Here is a 22,045-nt window from a genome sequence, read left to right on the forward strand (position 1 = left end):
AATACCCTTTCTAGCAGCTCCTACCCAGATGTGGCAACAGTATTCCATCCTTGGGCGTATCTGGCTCTTATATAGATAGAGAATTGCATCAGCAGTGAGATATCTCCGGATCGATCGTCCCTGTGTATTTGTTACATTATGCGTCTCAAGGTAGGTTGCATTCTAATAAAAAGAGAACAAAGTTAACCCAAGGAGAAACAGATTGGGGGGGGGATAAAAAATAAAAAAATGGAGATAAATAAGATTGATTAAAAAAAACCAAAAAAAAAACCAGAAAAAAACAGAACAAAAAAAAAACAAAAAAAAGAACAAAAAAAAACAAAAAAAAGAACAAAAAAAAAAGAACAAGAAAAAACGAAGAAAAAAAAACGAAGAAAAAAAACGAAGAAAAAAAAAACGAAGAAAAAAAAATAACTTTTCAAAAAGTAAAAATTTGATCAAAGAGAAAGCTTTTTTTATCCAATAAAATTGCAGGAATAAAATGATTGACAGTTAATGATATGCAAATATATTTCTATGGCTCCGCCCCCTGGTCGAACTGGCCGAGTTCATTCTTTTTAATAGTGCTTTCTTTTTCGCTGAAGGAATGCTGGAAAACTTACTTAACTTTACATTCCGCCACATAAGAGGGGGGCTTTGGGAGATCGGGCAATTATACCCAGGATAGAATTAAGTTTGAAGGTGAAAAAGAAAAGGAGAAAAAAAAAAAAAAAAAACAACTAAATTGTGTTGCTTGAGTCTTCTTCGTATATATTTTAACTAAAAGTGTAGTAGGAAAAAAATATAAATTTTAAATTGAAGAAAAGATTTTGTATATTTTATAATCTATTTTATGGCATTTTATTTTAGGTTAACATTTTAAAGAAAAAAAAATTACGATTTTATCAAGTTATAAATTATAGGATTAAAAAAAATATATTGTTTTTATAAGGCAGATACAGAGAGAAGAGAATTGAATTGATAGCGGATTTTTGTCTTTTACAAGAGTGTATATTACCTTGATACCAAATGCACCATTGCGTCACTTCTGACGATCGGATAAAGCCATGAAACTGCAGTAAACTATAAAAGCTAAGTTTATTTTATTGTTTATCATATGAAAAAAAAAGACAACTATCTATAGATATCATATCAATGTACTTTCTATAGTTCATGTTCTTCTGAATATTCATTATTTTATATATATATTATATATATATATAGAGAGAGAGAGAGAGAAACAGTTGTTTCGTTGCATCACAGCTCTTCAGGGTTACTAAAGGCATAGTGAGTGCTTCAAGTTGAGATTCGAAACCCTACTGTTTGGTCAGCAGTTGAAGCATCTTACTCTTACGTTATTACACTCACTGCAAAGTAAGTGAAATGTACACACACACACACATACACAACATATGTGTGTGTGTGTGTGTGTGTGTGTGTGTATACATATACACATATATAGTCTAAAATATCTTTGAGTACTTTATAAGCGTAAATAATAAATGTAGTTTAAATTCCTAGAGATACTAAGTTCAACGTATCGTAGTTTTAGCACTTGCATAAACTGACTTATTCCTGGAAAATTCACAATTGCAAAAGGGGATTCACATGTATAACAGCGAATCATAAACTTATATTTTAAAATAGAAATACGATAATTATAAATATGTAAGTACCCTAAAGTAATTAGAAATTGGTTGCAAGATTAAATTATAAAATATTATTTTTCATAACTGTTGTGTTTTTATTGTTTATTACATATATTTATTTAAATGTTAATATACATATAATAAAGTGAACGAATTAGAGAGCAGCAACGTAAGTACTATAAAAATTGCTTTATATATAAATTCAAATAAGCATCATTTTACTACTCCAATTTCACCCGACAAGGTTTAAGTAAATTCCTCTTTTGCATATATATATATGATGGAAATAGTATTCCGACAAAATAGAGAAATAAAAAGGAACAAACCTCCTCAGGAAGTCTCGAAATAAAGACGAAACGTTGAACACATAATACGGTTTGTTCCTTTATATATATATATATATATATATATATATATATATAAAGTGTGTGTATGTCATGCACAGACTGACTGTTTCGTTGTATCACAGCTCTTAATTGCAGTTAAACAAGCAACTCTCTCGATTTGGGATCGAAACTGCAATGATAAGCATATTAGAAAAGATAAAGGTAGCGGAGGTCATAACCGAAACACGCTTTGCTGATGCAAGCTGAATAAACCATATACCAGCTCTACTAAAAAGAAATTTAATGTTGAGCACTTTGGACGTGGACATGTATTGACTTATTACCCGGCAGTTGACCCGAACTAATTCTCATATATATATATTAGATAACTATATAGCATCCACAGACACATGCTTTTGTGTTTTGAAAATTTGCGTGTCTTTATCCAACCAACCAATTGGTCTCTAGGCTCAAACTAGGGATCTTGTGTGTGGAATTGTATTTATATTGATTTAAAAAAATATTTTATAATATTAACTTCAGGTGGTTATCTGAACAGAATTGATAAATTACAGAAAAAATATGTATTTCATTTTAACATTTACAAAAAGTATCTATCGCTGTTATTGATTTTAAAATGTAGATATATTTGTACCTTTCAAATTTTTATGAATTTAAAGGCAATTTAAGCCTACTGTATGTTTATTTTATTTCATTATTAGTTAATGTTGTTTTACAAAAGTTTTTAACAATATATTTTTAATTTTTTTAATAACATTTTAAAACCATTTTTAATACAATTTTTTTTATTGATAAAATAATTTTTAATCATTTTTTTTTTAATTAATAAATCATTTTATTTAATTATTTTTTTACTAAACGAACATGTTTAAAAAAAAATCTTTTTGAACAAGTTTTTGAAAAATAATACACAATTCTTAATCATTTTTATTAATAAATCATTATTGCACATTTTTTTAAAAATAAACCATTATAATTATTTTAATAAACATTTTTTAATCATTCTCTCACCATAACACATTTTTAATAATAAGCAATTTTAAAATCTTTTTTTTTTTTTTTTTTTTTATAATGAATCATTTTTTTAAATCATGTCTAATACTAAACTATCATTAATAACTTCCTAACAATAAACCAAAATTGAATTATTTCTAAATTTTAATCAATCCTAAAACATGTAGCCATATTTATTATATATTGACAAGACAAAGCAAAATTGACCAGGTCTCTTTCGCGGGATTGAACTCTAGACAACGAGATGTACAACAAGGTTAGATTTTAAGATTTATTATTCAGATTAGTGGGACCCATGGAAACTTCACAATTCTTCTAAATATTTCCATTCTCTGGACGTCTGGCGTAAACGCAGACCCCACAATATTATTGAACCGATTTTGTTCAAAATTAAATATACTTATCTAAGCATATATATGATTATGTAAGAGTTTGTAGCATATTTCCATTCTACAGACAACCGGTGTGAACACAGACCCGACAATATTATTGCACTATCTTTGGACAGAATAGATACTACACTTTAATCGGAGTAAGAAAAAAAAAAAAAAAACCCAAAAAACAAGAGAATATATTTTAGTTTCACGTTCAATACAAAAGCAACATCAGATGAAATTTTTAAAAATATTGGTTTTGTGTTGCATCTTTGGCGTCCAGGCCATCCCATTTGTAAAAAAAAAAAATGTGAAGGATGATAACATATGTAAGAACATAAAGTTGTATTTGCGTATTATTATATAGATATTATTTTTTTTATTAATGTCGGTTAATTATTCAATTCATTGCACATTGTTTTAGAATTCAATTTTAGTAATTATGCACATGTTTATGACTTCAAAAAATTTTTTTTTTAGGTTTTAAAACATTTAAATAAAAAATAAAATACAATTTATAAATAATAAAATTAATATTTAAAAAAAAAATGGGGTTTAAAGTTTTTAACGTTTTGCCAAAATGAAAAAAAAAAATACATAAAAAAAAATGAAAGAAATAACAATTATAAACAGACAGAATAAAACACGTTTGGAAAAATGAATAGATTAAAAAAAAAAATAACATATAGTATTAAAAAAAAAGAATAAAAACGGTAGATTTAACTAATAAATAAATTTTTTTGAAATTAAAAAAAAAAAAATCATAAACAAAACCTGGAATCATGTCACGGATACTATTTCTCTGTATCGTCTAAAAACTTTAAAAAAAAAAAAAAATGAAAGAAATAACAATTATAAACAAAAAATTAAAAACAAAAAAGTAAAAATTTAAACCATTTATTTTAAATCATAAACAAAAGAAATTAAATAAACAAAATAAAAACATTTTAAAAATATAAATGGAAAAATAAAACAGTGCAAAAAAAAATTTTTTTTTTAAATCATTAAAAAAAAAATTGGAATTATGTCACGAACACTATTTCTCTGCATCGTCTATGGCGTGGTCCTTGGATGCGAGGGTATGGCGATCTCTACTTATAGTCCCGACACCCCAGGGATGTTTATACCACGACCATCGTCTGGAGTAACTACTGCAGAAACACATACAATAAATACAAATCGGGGAAAAAAGACAACAATGATGGTTTCATCTATATTGGTGAGTTTATCTGACTTTTTTTTTAATCGTTTTTAAAACAAAATTTTAGGTTTGAGGTAAATTTTTTTCGTTTTCATTTTTGAAGAATTCCACTCGGAACAAGAGGAGACAATTGCAAAAGATTTTCAAAAATTTCTCCAAAAATGGATGAAATTCAATTTTTACGGCATCTTTTGTTAATTAAATTGTTAGATGAAAGTACAAAATAAAGAAACACTATTCCCCTCCCTGTGTTAAGAATGGGTTTCTAAATTATTTCATCACGGTTCATATCCTGCATAAGTACAAAAATCGAATAAAAATTTAATTGATTTTTATTAATCAGCTTAGTATTAAATATCTTAATTAAAAAAAAAAAAAAAAAGATGCCGTGTTATTGTGTTTATTTAGTGTTTGTTTTACTTTTGTCAGTAAGTTATGCGAAACTCTAACAAATCTTTGATTCTCCAAGATGGAAACAAAACAATTTTCTTTCAACCCTGAAATGCACAAGTACCTAAAGTTTTGGTAAAAGTCTTTAATAACGACTAACAATGACAACAGGTAATGCTACATGTATGTGCAGAATTTTAATCAAATGAAATAAAGACTTTTATGTGTGTATTTATGAAGGCTGGTAGCAATGCAGAAAAATCAGAATGATGAAAAAAATTATGAACAAAAACAATTGGACCCCCCCTTCTCAACCAAATCAATAGCTACGTAATTTACTGTTGAATATTAACACAAATTCTTCGCTTTCCTTGATGGTTCTCTGGTACGACCAGATTAGGCTGTCTGAAGATACCGGTTTCCTGACCTAAAATACACCAAACATTAATGTTATTGTTTTGTTCCTTTCCCTTTGCAAAACTCAGTCATGCCCTGGCAAAGCCAAAAACAAACACAATTTTATTTTATGTTCAGCTCGGCTTTGCTTGGGCTTTATGTACTGTTCATAACGTTATGTGCATATATATACATATATTAAAAAGTTTGACTCATGTCCAGCTAACCTACATTTAAAATTTCAAGTGTTTAGACCCAAAATTGGCGGAGGAGTTTGATAGATTCTGCAAAGGACAACTCTTTCAACTTTGACCCCTTGGAAGCACAATTTTCGCCCAAAAACTGATTAAAAAGCTTGCTGCATGTCTAAATACCCTTTATGTAAAATTTCAAATGTTTAGAGCAAAACTTGACTGAGTAATTTGGTAGAGACTACAGAGGTCAAATTATTTTTAACTTTGACTCCAATTTTGAACTTTTAACATTTATTGTTTTGGGCTCAAATCAAATTAAAAAGTAGATTCATGTCCAAGTAACCTACATCTAAAATTTCAAGTGTTTAGACCCAAAATTGGCGGAGGAGTTTGGTAGATTTCTCAAAGGTCAAATCGTTGAATTTCGACCCCCTTGACAGCCAAATTTTTGGTTGAAAATCGATTAAAAAGATTTTCCCAAATCTCAATACCCCTTATGTCAAATCTCGAGTCTCTAGACTGAAAATTGACAGAGTAGTTTGGTAGGGAAATGTACACAGACAGACAATTTCAGTTTTATAGATATGTAGACTGGAATTCTTTGTAATTTGTATATTTATTTATTTATTTGCGGACTGTTATCCTCATCTTCATAGTTGTTGTTTCATGGCGTTTTGTCCAATTATTTGTCTGGATTTCGTCAGGTCATTAACCGGAACGGAATAGGAATGCTGAGTCTCTTAACTGTATCCTCAGTAATTACTGCCTTCCATAGTTGTTGTCGTCTCACCACGTTTTGGCCAAGGGTTGATACGCTGTAAAACAAAACAATCAAACCAAACATAAATAAATATTTGAAAATATAAAGAACTTTGGGTACTAGTGCAGAGAGTGATCCGGACGTAAATGATAACGTTATTATTTAAAAAGCCATTCTTAACATGGAGAGGGGAGGGTGTTTTGTACCTATTCTATACTTCAACCTTACAATTGAATAAAAAAAAACATATAAAACTATAATTAAACTTGGAAATACGATTTTAAAAATAGCGCGGATCACTCTCTGCACTAGCACCGAACTTTGGGGCTTATGCACTTTTGTTACCGTGCAATTTTAAAATAGTTTTTCAGGTTAAATTCAAATTTCACGATATCTTTTTTTTTTTTTTTATTAAATTGTTAGGTGGAAACACAGAATAGTTACAAAACATCCTCTCCTTCTCATGTTAAGAATGGCTTTCAAAATAATGTTATTATTTCAGTACAGTAACAAAAGTGCATAAGTACCAGAAGTTTTAGCATAAAGACTTTTTTCCAAATTACAGGATTCAGCATTTAAATGACCAGAAAAGAGTTGATATGCCATAAATAAACAAAAAAAAAAACTGCTTGATAACACCATTTTTTAATTCTTTTTGAGAAGGAAAGGTTTTCTCCCGAAATTATTAAAGATATTACACTACCCGGGAAATTTTTATTGACATTTAGCAACAATGTGAAAAATCTTTTGAAAAATAGTTTGTGAATATTCGTAACCCAAATACTGTTTGATTGTTTGTTTTTGTTCATACCTTCTTTCTCTATTTTGGCTTTTCTGCATTGCTACCAACCTTCATAAATATCCACATACTTATTTACCAACAATGCTTCAAGCAAACTACCCCTCTCTCTTGGAGATTGTTATATTTCATATATATTGTTTTTTATTGTCACCTCACTTAGAGTCAGTATTTAACTTAATGAAGATTTTTTTCCCCCAGCGTGTTTTTGTTATGTTTTGTTTTGTTTTAAGCAAACTTTTTAGCACACCCCCTCCAACAAAGCATGATTAACCCAAACGCTAACCCTACGTGCAACTTAACACCAATATCAGGGTTAGCAATACCAGAAAAATATTTAGAATGATATGGAAAATTTGGAGTATTCTTCTTTTTCTTTTTTTTTTACAATAGCCAACAAAACAAAGAAGGAATTAAAAAAAATGCAACACATAAATGTTACCAAGGGCAAGATAAGTTACTATTCTACCTACCTGGATAAGTGTTTTGTTTTTTAACTTATTTTAAAGTGTTTGTTTACTTTGAATCACAAGTAATGCCAAGTTTTAAGTTAGAACAATAAAAAAAAATTGCTGACATTAGACAGTCATCTGGGGAGTCATGATTTAAGTTAGAACAATAAAAAAAAATTGCTGACATTAGACAGTCATCTGGGGAGTCATGATAATCGCCCTAAAATCGAAAATTAAAAAAAAAAAAAAAATACTGGTAGAAACTCGCTTTACAGATGTTCTACTATTTTCTTTAATTTTCAATTTTTGAATAATTATCGGACATCCACATATAACTATGTAAGGTCAGCTATTTTGTTTTTGTTTTAACTTAAGACTCTGCACTACTTGCGTCTCAAAGTAAATAAACACTTTAACATAAGTTAAACCACAAAAAAAAAACTTACTCAAGTAGGTAGAAGAGTAACTTATCTTGCCCTTGATAACATTTATTTGTTGTATATTTGTGTTTTTGACCACTTTTTCAAAAATACTCCCCCAATTTTTTTTTTTTTTTATAGGTTGCATCGCTTTTTATTTATTCGCATTCGTTCACAAGCCGCTTGATTTTAAATATAAACATTTTTTCTTAAATAGTTTTCATTTATTACATAACGTAACAATTGAAATGCGCACGCGCGTGTGTAACATGCTCTAATAACCCATGCAGCTAGCTTCGCATCCATAATAAAGTCCCTTGGGTCACAAAGAGTTATCTGTCTCTCCTTCAACATTTTAATATTCAAGTGTCTGATAATAAGCTTGCTTTACGGTGAACAATATTGACCGCCAATCAAAATTGGAGGAAGATTAGGGTTAATGTTGGTAAAAAGGGGAAGCAGAAGAAGATATTTATTATCCCGACAGAAGGGCGCAAAGAAGGGGAGCAGAAGGGGGCAAAGAGTGGGAACAGAAGGAGATCTTCATAATACCGACAGAAGAGAGGTAAAGAGGAGGAGCAGAAGATTTTTTATCATAATGACAGATGGGGGCAAAGAGGGGTAGCAGAAGAAGACCTTTATCATACCGACAGAAAGGTGCAAAGAGGAGTGGTAGTAGAAGACTTTTATCATACTGATTTTCGTACATAACATGTCTTGTTGCACCGATTATTTCATCCCTGATTACAGCATAATCATACTCACATCTGTTTCTGTTAGATTACCAAAGTTAAGCATCTTTGAGCCTGGTCAGTACTAAAATAGGTGACCATTTGTGAATACTGCATGTGCTCTTCACTTATCTCAACATTGTTTCTAGTCATTTTGTCACTGGAATCAAGAAGTGCTGAAGCGGGAGAGGAATGGTTAGAGATCTGCAACACAATTCAGCGCGTATCATCCATCATCCCTCCAAGATGATCAGATGATCCTTGTTCTTTTAACGGATGAACAATCTAGATTCTTTCCCCGACTGTTTATTTTGCCCTCTCTAGTTACTTCCATTAGCGTTCAGACGCTAAAGAAGTCAACAGCCTGAATCCTGCCGACCCCTTGTCTATGATACATCTTGTTTCTATGATAAATCCCTCCACGAACAGGATTCAGCTATATGATCACAATATTTTACAACAACATCGTTAATAGGGTGATATAGTAATAAGTACGATAACAATAACACACACACACACATAAAAACAACTGCAGTATTCACACACTTTTTTTTTCACGGCGATGCAATCGTAAAGGTGCACCTTTGATGTCTCTAAGTGAAAGTCTGCCGCGTATTTTCAATAATGTTAAGTTATATTCTCAAACATTGTTTAGTACTTATGCAGTATAAAGACTGCTATATCGCCGAAATCGTCCAGGTGATTTACAGAAAACGCCGGAAAGTGCTAAAACGCTGACGCTTTAATCCTAATACAAAAAAATAAATAAATAAAATCAAGAAAATATTTTTTTTTTATCATTGATTTATTAAAAAAAAAAATATCCAAATATTTATCTTCATTCGAAAAAAAAAAAACATAGCAGAAATCATAAAATGAAGGAAAAAAAAAAACATTAATTTTGTTTGCTATTAGTTGCTTGTTATTAAAAAAATATATATTTATTTATTCATGAAGCTTACCTTACAATGAGTGTTTTTTTTTGTTTTTTTTGGGTTGATTTGAATTTTGCTTATCTAAAAATATCGTAAAAATTGTCCAATAATTATTCAAGAATATTTTCATTTTTCAATTAATTTTTCATTGAATTAGCTTCGTACTAACAGAAATAATATATTTTTCATTGAAAAAGTTGCCCAGCTTTTCTACACACACGCACACACACACACACACACACACACACAATTACGAAACTTTCGTTCGGCACCTTCTGGCGTTTCTAGTAAATTGTCTGAATGATTTTGACGATAGCACGGTCGTTATACTGCAAAAGTATCAATAGGGCACGCTGTTGCCGAGGACACGATCAGAGTGTAGTATCCGTTCTGCTGCTGCATTCAAGTTAATTAATTTTTCCTTAGTCAATATAGGTGGGAAACCCTTCTATACTAATTTTTGCCTACTTCAAGAGTGCCTCTTTTTGGGGAGCTGGTTTCCCCCCCCCCCACATTAAAAACGACCTTGTGTCACGTTTTGCTTTCGTGGAGAAGCAAATAAATACCTAGGACATCTTAAGTAGAGAGTTGAGCAGCAAGATGTCTGTTCACATGAGATTATAAGTTACGAGATTACGAATTCTTGCAATAACACTACACCTGCTCCACCGAGTGCTCCAATGGTGTCACTAAGGGAAGAAAACTTCTCAACAATCCTTTTGATATCCAGATATATTTTCTCCACATCTGAGTTTTCATCCATCTCCATTGTCATACACTTCTTGAACACAAACTGGTTAAACTCTCTCAGTCTATCAGTAATTCTACCGCATTTTTTTGTGTGTGTACGCAATGCTCACAAATACCACAAAAGATCGAGTTGCTCTCAACCCCCTTCCCACAAACAGAGCAATGGTAACTTTTCTTCTTTTCTTAGGGATCTTTCCAACTTTGCAACCACATATCATCATTTTGGCAAACTGTATGCTTATCCAGCCCTGATGGTGTGTTTACTTCAGTGTAATCTACTAATCTACAAATGTGATTAAACAACAAAAGAAAACAAATACTGTGTGGAATTTTGTTCTCAAGCATGTCGAGAAGCTTTTTGGCAAATGCACACAGACAGAAGGGCTATTAAGAATAAAGTATTCGTTTTTTTTTTTACAAAGAACTGAATTAGAAATATCAAAGTTATTTTAAAGTGAAAATTCAATTTCACTGAATCAGTGTTGTATTATAGTACTCATTTGGTTATATATATATATATATATATATATATATACACACACACACACACACACACACACAGAGTAGCAGCCATAATATAAGGAGAGAACTTGAATGCCGACTGGAGAGAACTTGAATACGTACTAGACACTATCCTCGAGTGTCTAAGGTCTCTCTGTATAGGGGTTTGCCAAAAGAACCTGGAAGTAAACCCTGACCAAATATTCAAAATCCCATAGTATTCGCTGCCCAAATAATATCTCCTCACTATGCCTAACTTACATTAGCTTTTAAGAAGAATGGTGCACCTTCTCCAAGTGATGTTACCTCAAGTAATAATATGAAGCTAGATACACCACCAGACTAGATAAATTCTTGTCCTGGAATCCAGTAAGACCAAGAGACCAAAACGTAAGATATACTACAACATATGAAAATAGTTACTTGGGGAGAAGAAAATTATGTTCTCAATTTCTTTACTAACTCAGTGTTTGAGAGATAAAGAACTTAAATGGAGCATTCGAATATCTATGTATCTCATAGAGTTCAAGTGTTAGTCCCAAGTAATGGTCTTACTGGATTCCAAGACAAGAATTTATCTAGTCTGGTGGAGTATCTAGCTTCGTACTATTACTTGAGGTGAATATTTGGTCATGGTTTACTTTTAGGAAAAAGTATCCTCGTGCCAGATTGTTCTAACAAACCCCTGTACAGAGAGACCTTAGACACTCGAGGATAGTGTCTAGTAGGCATTCAAGTTCTCTCCTTTACTTAATAAAGATTGGTGTGTAATGCATGAATATTATCCAAAGTTACAAAATTTTACGTAATGGTTTTTTTTTAAATAAAGATTGGATGGAACAAATGGAAATAAACTACTAGACGAAAGTTAAGGAATGATTTTGTTAATCCTTTCTATACTCAATAAAATTTCATTGCTAATCATAATTATTATTTTATGATATACATATTTATGTCTTTGGTGTTTTTGTTCGTTATATTATGGCCGCAACTGCATATATGAAGCAAGACAATAACCAGTGGCAAATGGAAATAGTGAATAGTGACCACTGAAGACTTCGCTATCACCCCCCCCCTTTCCACAGAGCAGAGAAACTTTCCTCTTTTTGAGATCTTTCTAACGCTGCAGTTACTGATCCTCATTTTGATCTAAGTAGCATTTGCTTTCTGAAATAACCGCCAACAACTTTCATCATGCCCTGTGCCCAAAACTAAACGAAAATTCCACGAGCAGAGTTCCTTCTTTCCTAGAGCTGCCCCTTTGTGTAATACAATACCCTGTGTGCTTCTCGGCTGACTATAACATGGTCGTCTTCAAGTCTAATATAAATAAATTCCTATCGAGTCATTTCATTTAGATAATCTTATCCTACCCAAAGTTTCCACCATGACTGATACCGTCTCACCACCTACCTAACACTTAACCCTTATCCCTGAGTGGCCTCCGGGCCTTGATAAGTGGTGACCTAAGTAAAATAAAAAAACAAAAGACCATTACTTCGCTCTCAACCCCTCTTTCCACAAACAGAACAGAGAAACTTCCCTTTTTTTTGAGATCTCTCTAACAATGATTATCACTTTGATCTCGGTAACATTCACTCTCAGGCCTTTACTGTAACATTTCTCCAAGTCTTTTACTTAACAAGCAGGTCTTCCATTGTTTCAGATCTAAATTATTCTACAAATCAAGAGTCTCCAAACTACGGCCAGCATGCAAGATCCGGCCCACCAAAGTCTTTAATCCAGCCCACTGAATTCTTATGGAAAACGTAAAAATATTTAGGAAAAATTTTTTTAAAATGGAAATGTGTGAAAATAGTGTGGTGGTTTTTCTTTTTGTTTAGCTAATGATAAAAAAAAGTGAGGTTTTGGAGAACCAGTTTCACAAACAAATCAGAAGCTCACAGTATTAATGCTGGAGTCCCTCAGAGGTCCATCCCGGCCCCAACTCTCTTCCTGATCTACATCAATGATCTCCCAAATCTAGATAATTTTTAGACATTTATGCTAACGACACTACCATCTATGGCAGCACTTCAATGGCCGTAAACAACCAAGTTCTCTCTGATTTCCTCTCCTCTGATCTTGATCGTGTGGTGCAATGGGGAAAGAGGTGATTGGTTAATTTTAATGCATCTAAAAAAATATTCCGGAAAAATTTTAAAAATGGAAATGTGTGAAAATAGTGTGATTCAAAAAATGATAAAAAAATGAGGTTTGGGAGAACCAATTTCACTAAAAAAGCAAAGCTAATAAGCAAAACAGTATAAAACATGTCCGGGTAATTTTATTTATTTGAGATCTAAAAAGTCAGAAATATGCTCCTCCCACACCGTTCGAAGACTCCTGCTCTAAATCATCGGCATAACCCCCCCCACACCGTATAAAAATCCGTGGCTCAGCAAATAAGCCCCATCCAATTTATTAGTTTTGTTAAGCTTTAAAATAGTTTATAGTTAAAAGTTAAGTATTTATTTACTTATCATTCTTTTGAGATGTGTGGTGACTGAATTATGCTCTCTTCATCACTTCATAAAACGAGCAAGTTTTCACAGGAACGTGTTAACTTAAGGTATTTTCAACCAATGAAAATCGTTTCAAACCCCCAAAAGTAACAAGTTCATGTTAAATTAATAAGCTAGTACAAACTTAGAAAATACTATATACCTTGTGCAGGACTCTAGAACGTCCGTTCACCCTCCCTCTCCCATATTTTTGGGCCTAGGAGAGGCGAAAAGAACTCAATGACTCGTATACCAGCTTTCTTCATCGCGATGGCACATTCCTACAGACTAACAACAGTCAGGCAAACAGAAACAAATTGCTATTCACAGCTATACATGCACCACCAATTACAAGGTAAACCAACGCGCACACACAATGCCACGCTGCCAAATACTCACATACGTAAATATGCACACATATTCACACTATGAACATATTGACTTACACATTTCTAAGCCGTGTGCCTACTAACCCAACTTTATTCATCAAACACGTTTTTACATAAATGAACATTTTCACGATTGAAAACAACTTTTATAATTTTTATCAATTGTATAAAAATGTTTTGTTATAAAATTTGTTTCTCAATTTTTGCATTAACGTGTTTATGTTTTAGTTAACACTTACTACCTGGTGACCCTTTCTATTCTTTCAATTATTTCCATTTTATTATGCATTCATTTTCTTCCTTTGCTATAGCATAATATTGATAAACAATTTTGAAGATTTATATGCGTAGATTCCGACCCAGAAAACATCAATTCTTCCCCATTTTATCAGAAACATCGCTTATGGAACGTGAGGACTAAAGGACAAAAGAAGGGAAGTGAGAGTTATGAGGCTTCCGAAAGTAAACCCAACATCCACTTTCTACTCCTCATAATCTAGACATTTAAGAGTTAAAAAAAAATGCAAGTATTTATTGGATTTAAATTTCAACATTTCATAAGAACTTTGATCGATTTTGTTGCAAAACCGATTTTTTATTTTTAAATGACATACAATAAAACTGACTTTTAATGGTCCTGTTAGACCCCCATCGTGCATACTTTTTCCATTTTATTATTACAGCCGCTCGGACTTAGGGTTAGTAATAGAGTTAAGGAAGGGCAGTTTACTGAATTTTACAGAACTTACAAGAGATTTTGAACAACATAAACCTCTCTTTACCCACCTCCAATATATTCATACCACTATATGTTTAAAATAAAAAAGAAAACGAAACTCATATGACTTAATACTACCGCAAATAACCTACACATAAGAATCTACGATAAATAACCTTTCATAGCATTAAATTATCTAATAGGGTTGATATGCTGTTAAAAACGACCAACATGCACATTGTGACAGTGGCCCATCAACTCATTGCCTGTAAAGATCTCTAACAAACTAGACAAAAATACTACCAAATAGATCTTCCCACCGTTGTGTTTCCTCCTGTTAAATAGGCATTCAACTGTAAAATATTATTCAAGCTCGCTAAATTCATGATGGCGTCTATGAATTTGTTTAATGATTAAAAATTTTTGTGCACAAATAAAACTAATATTTTCTTCCAATTTATTAACTGTCGTCTGCTGAGATTTTCATCGGCTAAACGTCGGCTAAACGTGTACGTTTAGCCAATGAAAATCTCAGCAGACGACAGTTAATAAATTGGAAGAAAATATTAGTTTTATTTGTGCACAACGTGTACGTTTAGCCGATGAAAATCTCAGCAGACGACAGTTAATAAATTGTACAGCACATTTTTAATGTTGTACGGTCAATCGATTTTTCATTAACTGAATGTTTTCGTCATATTCCGGGAAAAACGGGCCAGCAAATGCAGCGTGCAGCGGTACCAAAATTTGTATTGTACAAATTTGGTTTGTATGTTTTTTTTAATATATCAACTAATTTTTATTTATTTATTGTAAAGATTTGGTTTATATGTTTTTTAATATATTAGCTACTTTTTAATTATTTATTGCAAAGATTTAGTTTTTATATTTACTTAATATATTATATATTATATTTGTTTTTTTTTATACATATTATATTTATATTTGATTATTTATATTTAGTTAAAATATTAAATAATATATCAACTATTTCTGATTTATTTAATTTTTATTATACAGATTTGGTTTGTATGGTTTTTAACATATCAACTATTTCACATTTTTTTCTAATGCTAAAGTATAATTACACACTATTCACTGTCCATCACTGATATGGAAAGTTTGGATTTATACCTTCATCAACAATATTAGTACATAAATGATCACAATAAAATTTGAACCCAGAATAACTGATTCCATAGTGAGAATCAGCATGTATGGCTTGAATATATAATCAATTTTCTGAAAGTCACAAGACTTTTTGCAAGAAATTTTGAAAAACACAAAAATCGTCTCCACATATTTCTACCACTATACGTTTAAAAAAAAAACCCACATACGATACAATTCTATTGCATATAACCCACTCATAAGAATCTTTAGAGATGTGAGATGCACTTCTTTATATGTATTAGTAATAAACGAAAACGCAGCATGGAAAGAAAGTGAAAACCTCTTTTAACACAACAATGAACAGGTTTATTTCAGTGGCAGAAAGTTGAACGTTCTCCAAGTGAGGAAAAGGAAGAGTTGAAAGATTTTGGGGCTATCGAAGATCGGACAGCTGACATTTTCGACAAAGATTGTCAATGCTGGAGCATCCAGTGGACTGGGACAGGAGAGAGAGAAGAGAGGGCTTTCTTCGATGCTTCTTAGGTTCTTTCTACTTGACCGATCGTGTGGCTAGATCGCTTAGCAGGGACGTTGATTTGTGAGAGAACATCTGTATTTTATTCATGCCTGCTACATCACCCCCTGCTTAGTCAAGAAGCTGACAAATAAAAAAAAAAAAAGCTTTCAATAAATGTAGAAGCTGTAAAAAGATCGCCAATGCTGGAACAAGAAAGAGAAGAGATATCTTTCTTTGATGCTTCTTGGGTTCTCTTTCCTGACCGACCGTGATTCTTTAAAGAGACTGAAAAAGTTATTCAGGGGACAAATTGATCCATTAAACCCCGCAAGTTGATTGGTCAGTGTGTGACCAAATCGCTTGGCAGAAACATTGATTTGCGAGAGAAAACAAGTCTTTGATGTATTAATGGTTGCTACAAATCTATGATAAGTTAACCTTTGATGGCATTAAATGAACAAGATTGATATGCCGTTAAAAAAAAACTAACAAACCAACTGTACACACTGTTCATTTCTTTGACAATTGTACATTATTTCGTATACTATACATGCACTCTTTATGGGTTCTAGTACATCTGAGCACTGTACATAATGATTTTATTATTATTATTATTGGCTCACATGGAGCTTTCATACAAATCAACAAACGATCGGTTTGGAGACCTGTGGTGTTCTCTGGAGGCTGAGTGACAATAAGTCTCCCCAGACGTCCAGCTCTCTCCACCTCCCTCGATAGCATTTGCAAATAAATCTGCGTCATCGCAACAACCACATACCATTGATTTCGCAGCTAGTGGCCATTGGTTTATACTGGAATTTGAATGGCACTAAGCCTCCCCACGATCCCAGTTCTCTTCGCGCTTGTCCAGCGGAGGTCTGGCCAACGCTCTCTCCTCGGTCTTTCCATCCTCCTTGACCCTTCTCGGCTCTTTGGTATCACTTTTCTATGGGGGGGGGGAACGGTGATGAGACAATGGGGGGATGCATGATGGTTGTGTAGAACTTGTTGATTCACTGTAACGTTGTTATTCCCCACATTCTAGGGTTTTCCTTAATATTTCAACCATTTTCTTTATCGTTAGGCGTTGTATTTTTGCAGTTTTTCCTCTGATTCCAATTTCTGGCATTCTTTTTTTAAAGTTTTTTGGAATTGTTCCTAGTGCTCCTATTATTATCGGTACTATTTTGATTTTCTTCATCATCCAAATCCCTTTTAACTCTCTGGCTAGCACATGGAGCTTTCACACGTCATGAAAGATCTGATTGAAAACCTGTGGCGTTCTCTGGAAGCTGACTGACAACAAGTCTCCCCAGACATCCAGCTCTCTCATTATTATTATTATTATTATTATTTTATTTTTATTTATTTTTTTATATATATTAATACAATAGCGTGTGTGTTCTTTTGTGTGTCGTGCTTCCATCTTTTTTCTTCCGAGTGACTGTCGTTTAATTGTTATGACCTTCCATTTCTTGTAATAAATAATTTTACCAAGAATCCTTCATAAATTTTGGTTCCGGTTTCGATTATAGCTGAAGGGACTGAAGTTATATATATATATATATATATATATATATATATATATGTACATTATTTTTCTTTTTTTTCTTCATAAGTTTTAGTTTCAGTTTCGATTCACGCTAATGCATTCAAGTCATATGGATATATTTTTTTTACTTTTGAAATCACAACTTTATAATATATAAGAATCGATAGAAAATTGACTCTAAAATAATACATACGAAATCTGCATAAATTAAAATATCATATTTAAGCATATGTTACAACCGGGTTACCCCAGGCATATCTGCTAACTTAAATAAATACTTTTGCAGTTCCAACAAAAAAGCTACAATAATATCAGGACATCTCCTGAACATCCACAGAACGCCAGCATCAATATACTACATATGAAAGACTCCGCTGCGGAATTTCCACATGTGCCACTAGTTATTATTATTATTATTATTATTATTATTATTATTATTATTATTATTATTATTATTATCATACAGTCTCCCCATTATAAAGCAAAACAGCCTGTACATGCGGTTTTACAATTTATGTATGACAAATTAAGGCAAGACAATTGGCTCCAACTGTTTGGCTTTTTTTTTTCGCCAAAAATCTTTGTAAAAAAAATAAATAAACAAGCTTTTTTTTTTATTCAGATTTGGAGAGAATATATATATATATATTTTTTTTTTTTAAATAATATGAATCAAACATGAAAAGAAAAAATAATTCCCTTAAGTTAAAAACATAATAAAAAAAAATTGCATACTTTTCAAATTCGTAAATGTTTTTTTTTTATTATAAATTTTTAAGCCCCCCTTCTTCCTCACTCATAAATGACAATGAAAAATAAATATATCAGCAAATTATTTAATTTCCCAAAATCTCGGCTCGTCAGTCTAAAAAAAACAAAACAAAAAAAAAACGTTTATTTTTTACAAAGGTTTTTAGGGGGTAAAAAAAACCCAGCATGCCAGTCTTTCTCAATTGAAATCAGTTGTTTCTTGTCGTTCTTAATATAAGAATCCCAGGTTGCTCGAATGACGTGCTTAAATATCACACGTAAAGAGATTCAGCAGGAAGCATTTATCATGCCTTAATTTGTTGATTATAGATAGTAAAAACTCTGCGTTTTTTTTTTTTTTTTTTTTACGAATTCATGATTTTTGCTTCAAATAAGCAAATTGAATGTTTGCCATTTTATTAGTTCAAAATTGCAAACAAATATTGTCCCTGATTTTTTGAGATAAGGATTTATTATTTGCATCATTTAGGTTCTCCAAACTATTGTTCTCATCTTAAGTGTTACCTAATCTTTCAGTCGATATAATCTGCGACCTTCTTCAGGTGTATCTTGTCAAACTCGGGAATCTTTCTGATGAACTTAGAAGCATGCTGCCCCTGTGGACTAAATAAAGGGTTATGTTCAAAATTCTGTGCAGATTTCTGAGTTCGACAGAAAGATTCCTTTGTTTCGTACTCAATACTAGTCGAGTATACGACTGGTATGTCCTCGACACTCAGTCCAACAGAGGGTAGACCGTTGTAGTTTCTTCTGACCCTGCTCTGTCAAACATGTTTGGTTCTTTTCAGTCTCAGTGACACACCTTGTTAAGTTGTCTCCCCCTTATCTCTAGATAAAATGAGTTCTGTTCGTGTATAAGTTTTTTAAGAGTGCTCTCCCTTGCTTGTTGTTGTAGTAATTTCATTTGACTGGAGAACAAAAATGACTGTGAAAGGTGTGATTAAGGAGTAAATCAACCCCCCCCCCCAATCAGACTTTATTTTCTCTTTGAAAAGGGGCTTGCTAATCGCCTGAAATGCCTCTACCGGGGAACACTGACAGGGCTGCCTAGATATTTTTCATAGGCCAGAGCATGTTAATCCTATTATGCTAGCTTTTCAAAACTACACCTCACTTTGTGAATAACCTTCTCTGAAGAGGAGGGAGTATAAAAGCACTCCTGGCCCTGCTCTATCAGACTGCAGTATAGTTCTGTTCAGTCTCGGGAGGTCTACCTTACCTGGCTTTATCTTCTTTTGTGTGAAGGGGTTTAGTTCATTGCTAATCGCTTGAAGCTTTTACCAGAGCGCACAAATTCTAGTGTGTTGGCTTTTTCAAAAGCATACCTGACTTCGTGTTTATCCTTCTCTGAAACGGGAGGGGTAGGAGGCTTTTTTATTTTTATTTTTTTTTAATTAAAAAAATAAATTCATTTTCAGAAATACCTACGAAAATTCAAATATCTGGATCCGTCGCCTTGTCCGTCGTGTGAACAAGACTCATCAATCATTTCGGAAGCTTTGAGCACCTTGCAACAATGGGCGCACATCAACAACACAGGTACGGTGTCGTCTGCTTCTTTCAAATTAAGTATTTCTTTCCTTTTTTCTTGTTACCTTATTAAAGAAAGAAATTCTTTTCTTAGAAGACAAAAATCTACAAGCATTTAATTACGTAAGTTTGACACTTTTAATATAATTGTGTAACTACTCCATCGTTTATATGTGTGTTTCCCGCTTCTACGTGACTTACACATTATTATACTTTTATTTACCCGTTACTGCATACCCGGCGTAGCCCAGGATCCAGTAAAGTCATTCTCGTTTTTAATTTTTATTTGTTTGCGCATTTTTAAAGCTTATGCAGAGAAAGAAATAATACTTTTGATGTAAGGTAGACAACTCCTATGATATTCTTCAATGTAAAATATGAGTTATCTTCCTTACATTTTTAACATAACTTAATCTAACATTTTTAATATAATTGTATAATCGTGTATCTATGTGTGATTCCCGTCTCTATGTAACTTGCACATCATTATACTCAGATAGCAGTAATTTTTAATTTTTATTTGTTGGCATCTTTTTTAAACTTATACAGAAAAAGAAATAAAATTTTAGTTCTAAGGTAGACAACTATTATATTCTTCAATGTAAAAAAAAGGAGTTATCCCGCTCTACATTTTTAATATACAGGGTGCCTTCAATAAGTTTCCAGACTTTGTACAGGCATTTAAAATTGTCAAAGACTCTTGAAAATTCAGTATCTTATTGCCCTACATCTTATGAGATGATTGACTAATTTTTATGATTTCGGGCTCAAATGAACAGCTACAGTAGGAATTGGAATACACCCTACTAAAGCCTGATTGTCACAGCTGGTGAATTTCCAAAATGCAATCTGGACGTGAGGACATTTTAGAAGAACGATATGCAATAAAATTCTGTTTTAAATTTGAAAAAAATGCCACAGAAACATATGAAATGCTTCAGACTGCTTTTGAACCATCTTGTATGAATCGAGCATCAGTTTTTGAGTGGCATAAGAGATTCAAGGAAGGCAGAGAGTCTGTGAGAGATAAGGTGTGGGAGGAGTAAGGAAGTCAGAACACCAGAGTTGATTAGCCAAATAAAGAATTTCATGAATAAGGACTGTCTATAGAGACAATAAATGCACAGTTTGATATCAGTGTGGGAACTGCACACACAATTATTCCTGCAGAACTGAAGATGTGAAAGATTTGTGCGAAGTTTGTCCAAAAGAGTGCTCAGGGAAGATCATTGTCATAATAGCAGGAAGATGGTTGAGCTGATCAATTCAGATTCTGCAGTTCTTGATGCTCTGGTGACCTGCGATATAAGCTGGATTTACTGCTGTGACCCAGAGACCAAGAGACAGAGTCCTTAGTGGAAGCATCTATCTATATAAAAGCCAAGTACGTCCAAAGATGGAGTACTGCTGCCATATCTGAGCAGGAGCTGCTAAAAACAGCCTATCCTGCCTTGACAGAGTACAAAATAGACTTCGTAGCCTAGTGGGGGATGCCCTTTTCTCTTCCCTGCAACCGCTCTCCTACAGAAGGGACGTTGCAAGCCTGTCTTTTTATCGTTATTTCCATGGCAAGTGCTTGTCTGAGCTCAAATCTCTAGTCCCCCCCTTGCCAATCTTTCACGAAAAACACCCGTCTAGCTTTAACCACTGTCAGTCATTTTCCCCACTCTATATCTGTGCCTAAATCAAAGTGTAGATTCCATGAACAAAGCTTCTCTCTTAGAAGTGCACGTCTGTGGAACTCTCTTCCATTTGCCTGTTTCCCACCTGACTACAACATGATATCTTCAAGTCCAATATAAACAAGTTACTGTTGAACCGCCCCCTTAAGTAAGACACTTTATCAGATCTCCATTACTAGCGATTACTACGATATTATCCCATTGATCACTGTACACGCAATAACCCTTATCCCCGAGTTGCCTCCAGGCCTTGATAAGTAGTGACTTTCTTGTAAAAAAAGAAAAAGCAAAAAAAAGCATGCTAGCTCTCCCAGACCTAAGAAGACCAGACACAGCAAATCCACCCAGAAACTTATGATGATCCATTTTTTTGGACAG

At 32.7% G+C, this 22,045-nt stretch overlaps 1 protein-coding gene across 1 annotated transcript in view; it reads left to right on the forward strand.

Annotated features, from left to right (window-relative positions):
* Window positions 1–4,355: 4,355 nt before the first annotated feature.
* Window positions 4,356–22,045, forward strand: part of LOC145255804 (uncharacterized) — a 70,945-nt gene continuing 53,255 nt past the window's right edge. The window contains exons 1-2 of the mRNA XM_080114492.1: window positions 4,356–4,582; window positions 19,874–19,994. Of these exons, the coding sequence (XP_079970618.1) occupies window positions 4,388–4,582; window positions 19,874–19,994 (316 nt within the window). The 5' untranslated portion in view covers window positions 4,356–4,387. The remainder of the gene's footprint in view (window positions 4,583–19,873; window positions 19,995–22,045) is intronic.

This window comes from Euprymna scolopes, chromosome 31 (assembly GCF_053919585.1).
Source record: "Euprymna scolopes isolate OS-2025 chromosome 31, ASM5391958v1, whole genome shotgun sequence".
Taxonomy (NCBI): Eukaryota; Metazoa; Mollusca; class Cephalopoda; order Sepiida; family Sepiolidae; genus Euprymna; species Euprymna scolopes.